Source organism: Brassica oleracea, chromosome C7 (genome assembly GCF_000695525.1).
Source record: "Brassica oleracea var. oleracea cultivar TO1000 chromosome C7, BOL, whole genome shotgun sequence".
In the NCBI taxonomy this organism is placed as follows: Eukaryota; Viridiplantae; Streptophyta; class Magnoliopsida; order Brassicales; family Brassicaceae; genus Brassica; species Brassica oleracea.
The window spans coordinates 32356022-32361279 of NC_027754.1; the positions used below are offsets into that span (position 1 = coordinate 32356022).

General features: G+C 41.5%; 1 protein-coding gene across 1 annotated transcript; it reads left to right on the top strand.

Annotated features, from left to right (window-relative positions):
- Positions 1-3324: 3324 nt before the first annotated feature.
- Positions 3325-4215, top strand: LOC106303113. Its single transcript, XM_013739465.1, has one exon. It carries the CDS (start codon positions 3325-3327, stop codon positions 4213-4215), a length of 891 nt encoding a protein of 296 aa, XP_013594919.1.
- Positions 4216-5258: the final 1043 nt, after the last annotated feature.

Below are 5258 nucleotides of genomic sequence, written 5' to 3' on the forward strand. Positions count from 1 at the left end.
TCTAGTTGAACTTAATCGATTAGGTCGTTAATGCTTGTCTGAGGAAGTATTGATTGACGCTCAGACCATAGCATCGATCGACACTCGCTCCAAGTCAATAAGCGACAGCTGAGACTGGACTTAGACATCTGATTAGAAATTGCATGCGAAAGCTGGATTACTTACTTATTAAAATCGAGTTTTAGAATTGAATCTATAAACCATTAGCATCCTTGAATTGTAGTTTTGAATCTCTTGATTGATAAATCCCTAGGTCTAGCTATTTTTCCTAATTGTTTACAACCCCAATCAACCAATCGAACAACTACTTTGTTCATCTTTCTTTCATTCATTTACTGCTTTCATTCATTTACTGCTTTATAAACTGTTTGCCTAGCTTAATCTTGATTTCTATAGTCTATTGTGTGCCCTAGCTCTCTGTGGATTCGATCCCTAAGTACTACAATTGAACCTCTTATTTGAGAGAGTAAAATCACTCCTTAGGGTAATTTGAGTGATATCAAATTTGGCGCCGTTGCCGGGGAGCTTTGATAGCCATTAGACTTGATTAATAGGTTCAGTCTAGGTTTTATTTACTGTCATAGTTACTTACATAAAAAAAATTCTTGTCTTTCAGGTACATGCCTATCAGTACCAGAAGCAGAAATGATGAATTACTTTTCTTCTCAGACCCAGCACGTTTGGAACGCTCGATCCGCAAAGAGAACCGCACATCATCGATCGACACTACCTCTACTACGTTGATCGACACCACCTCTACTACGTCGATCGACACCACCTTTACTACGTTGATCGACATTTGTGAAAGAGTGACGATCGATAGTTCAACTCGAACATCGATCGATACCCCTGTTCGAAGCTACGCTAGGCGCTAGCCGGGCGGCGATTCCGGGCCTAGCGAGTTATAAAAAAATCGGGGATTAATTGAAGTATACGCGGGGCCTAGTTTTTATATATTTTAATTATAAATATACATATATGTATTAAAACGTGTGAAATCTTAACGTAGAAACCAGATAGTCCAGCGGTTCAGGAAGCATTTGCTGTTGTAACATGTAGAGTGTTCGACGCTCAGGTGACGCATCATTTCTTTTTAATTAAATAAGCGCGAGTTAGGAAAAAAAATTAAAACTCACTTATATTTGTCCCACATCGGCTACTAATGTCTGTGAGGAGTCTTGGAGTCTCCTATATATACATAGAGAAGGTTTCTTATTTTTTAGAGACAATTGGGCCTAATTTATGGGCTTATGTCTTAAAAGTCCAATACTTGCTGGTTTAAAATCGGTTTTCAAATTATCAATCGGGTTTCCAATTAGTTCGGCCGATTTGACCAATTCGTGGCAGTGAACATCCGTCAAGCGCCTAGCCGGGCGCATAGTCGGCTAGGCGCGCGCGTTTTAGAACAAAGATCGATACCAATCCGCGAGCAGACATGGCCGCGACACTTGTGCTACAGAGGGATGAGAATGGAGACCTGCATGACCCTGGAGGTCATCTGTGTAATGCAGCAGGTCAGAAGATAGATGGACAAGGGACTGCAATCCTTGAGCCATCTGCTGCCGCCGAGGATAAAGATCCTCTTCAGAGATCATTAGCAGATTTGACAAGGCCTAGTCAGTTCTACACCAACAGGTCTGCGATTCGACCTCTATAAATCCAGGGATTTCAGATTCACCACACACACTTCTCTCATGTGGGTCAGTACCCTTATCGTGGTCTTCCTGATGAAAATCCCTCGGATCATATTGAGACCCTCGAGGACATTGTGTCTGGCATCCAGAAGGATGAAGCAACCAAAGACTACATCATCTGCAAGCTGTTCAAATATTCTCTCTCTAGGAATGCTAAAAATTGGCTGAGAAGCCTACCACCAGGATCTCTCACTACATGGAATGATGTTAGGACCGCGTTTATGACTAAATTCTTAGATGATGCGAGGGCTGAAGAGATGAGAGATAAAATTTGGACATTCTCTCAGGGACCTACGGAAGCTTTCAAAAGCTCTTGGGAAAGGTTTAGGAGATACCAAAGGGACTGTCCACATCATGGTTTTACGGAGATTCAGTTGTTGAAAAGGTTCTGCAAGGGTATTGATGTGCGATATCATGTGATGCTGGATACTGCAAGTGAAGGAAACTTCGAGACAAGGACCCCAGAGGAAGCTAAGAGACTGATTGAGAACTTGATGTCTAGCAAGAGTTCCAAAAATCTGGATATGCGCAGGATAAAATCAGCTGCAATGGATAGTGACAAGATCGTTAAGGCTGAGATTGATTCTATACATGAAGTGTCGTTGGTAGAACATGTTGTAGAGAAGGATGAGGATCAGGGCTATATAGAAAAGATGGAATCTATGATAGAGAAGGTCCTGAAAATTCAGCAGAAGACGAGTGCATACTTAAATCTGAGGTTTGATGTTCTCTACAAAGAGCTGAATGGAAAACTTGAAACCTTAGATGCCCATGTCATAATGCTAGACACCCAGGTTTCTCAGACTCCAGAAGCTGTGAAGAAGCAAGAAGTTCTGGTCAAAGGGAAAGCTGTGGAAAGTGAGAGGCACCAGGTTAATGTCATCTCAGATGATGACTTTGGGGAAGTGCTCAAGCAGGAAAGGCTGGAAGAAGATGTTTTCCTAGTCGAAAGCTGCATGTCCATAGGCAGCTCGTACGGGTGTCAACTGACACCAACAGCTGAGCATCGATCGGCATCATCAGCCGAGCATCGATCAACACCACTTTTGGGATCAGACAAAACTGTTCGAATTCAGAGCCACTCCGACTTTGCCGCTCGACACCTGCATCCTCCCACCATAGCTCGCGTGAAAAAGGACAACATTGATCGACAACAACACAATGTAATCGATCGACAGCAACATGAGAACATCGATCGACAACAACAGAAGAGCAGTGATTGACAACCGCCAATACCATACCGAGTACGTTTACCAGATGTTGATGCACACAGCTTGGAGGCCTCTCGAAATCCATCTCAGACATCAGTTTGCTTAAAGACAACAGAGAAGATAAGCCATCAATCTACAGAAGCACCAGAGCAAAAGAAAACCCTAGCTGAAACCTCTTTCGTTGAGAGTGTCGATCGACAACATCTACCAGGTATCGATCGACGACATCTACCCGATATCGATCGACACCAAACAGACGAATATGAACCTGCTATGGAAATGCAGGCAATAAAACAAGAAATTCCAGTTGAGAAGAGAGTGAAATCTAGGAAACCCTATATTCCCAAACACTTCTGGAGAGAAGTTAACAAAGAGGAACTTGAAGGATTTCAAAAAAGGTGAATAGGGTTCCTAAGGATATGTCTTTTGAGGATGCATATCATAAGTATAGAGTTGGAAATTTCTTCAGAGAGAGCAGAGAGACTGATAAGGATATTGAGCTCCTATTCAACAAGGTCAGCTGTAAACCCAAGAGGACACTGAAGAAGGAACAAGATCCTGGAAAGTTCCTGATTCCATGCTCTATACATATCCACCATTTACCAAACGTCCTATGTGATACTGGATCTGCAGTCAGCATCATGGCCATAGACATTGCTGAGCTATTAGGACTAAAGATGGAACCTTCTAAAGATAGTTTCACTTTCGTGGATAGCTCCCGAGTAAACTCAGCAGGCATGATCAAGAATGTTAAAGTGGAGATAGGGGAATGCATTACCCCTGTGGATTTTCATGCTATGGATATCAAAGCAGGCAAGACATCTCCACTCCTTTTTGGAAGAGCCTTCATGGCTACAGTAGGGGCAGTTTGTGATTTTAAGAGAAATAAGATGTGTCTGGCAAATGTTGATGAAACCATCTTCTATGATCCCATGGAAAGGGAGAAAAGTGAGGAGCTTATTTCATGCATAGAGATGTTTGAAGATCCAGGATCTACAGCTGATTCGAATCGCGAGCCTGCAATACCAGAATCAGCGTCAGTCGACATTAGAACTTCAGCATCATTTGACTTCCAATCCTCAGAATCGATCGACAATAAGCCTTCAGAATCGGACGACTTTCATTCTTCAGAGTCGATCGACACGAAGACTTCCGCATCGGTCGATACCCTCCGACTTTCAGAACAACTCGAGACTGAAAAATCTAAGTCTGGGGGATGGACCAGGAATAGAAAGAAAAAAAAAGAAAAGGAATGTAGATGCAGATACCCTGTGACTAGTCCCTTTGCAATGTCAAGAGGGAAGTCTTGAGTATAGAGTGCGCTGCAGAGGAGGTTCTGAACCTTTCACCAAGGTTAGAGTGCTATGTGATCCAGAACTGAGAGACAAATGGGAAGCTTCTGCAAGAGCTTTTCTCAACTGCATCAACAAGAAGAGAAAGAGAGACACTGAGACTTGTTCTGAAGCAAGTTAACTTGCTCATCCAGACTAAATCAGATCTTCAAAAGTCAAGCTAATGACCGAAAATAAGCTATGAGTCAAAAAAAAATCCGAGTTGACGATTCCCGTGAGTATCGACCGACGAGAAACTGTCGACATCGATCGACATTGCCTAACCTACCACGACCGATATCAACATCTTTACATCGGTCGACATCCATTCCGGTCTGGTATATCGTTTTAACTTGTTACATTGAGTCCTTATGATTTAGTTATCACCATAACTCCGACTGAATTTACACTGGGGACAGTGCAGTTTAAGTCTGGAAGGAGGTTTACTGATAGTAATTTATTTATGAGTCTGATTAAAACGTTTTTCAAAAAGGTTTTATTGAGTCAAGAAAGGGATAATGAACTTTTACATTTTTGCTTGTTATCTAACCACTCTTTAGCACCATTCTATACTTACTGATTGCAGATAGTACAAAAGATACTAAAGTGGATCAACATGTCAACTTTCCACACTTGCTGAGATTGTTTGAATGAACCAAAGCTGACCTCCAACACTAAACCTGACAACACTGCTCGTCTTGGAGATTGGTATACATGGGATCAGATTCTTCAAACAAGTCTGGAAGGTAAAGTCTTGTGTAGATTTATCACATTTTCTCTCTCTATTTCGACCCTATATTTATAGGTAAAGATATTTATTTTCAAAAAAAAAACGAAAAAGAAAGAAAGAAAAAAATAAGAAAAAAATAATATATATATATGTTAGTTAGGTGGAATTCAAATATGACTAGGTGGCTACAACCATTAAGGCTTGTTTCATAAGGATTCCAACAAAAAGAATTCGAACGGGACTTGGTGGTGGCAATCATCAAGGTTCGATTCATATGAATTCTTGGGTATAG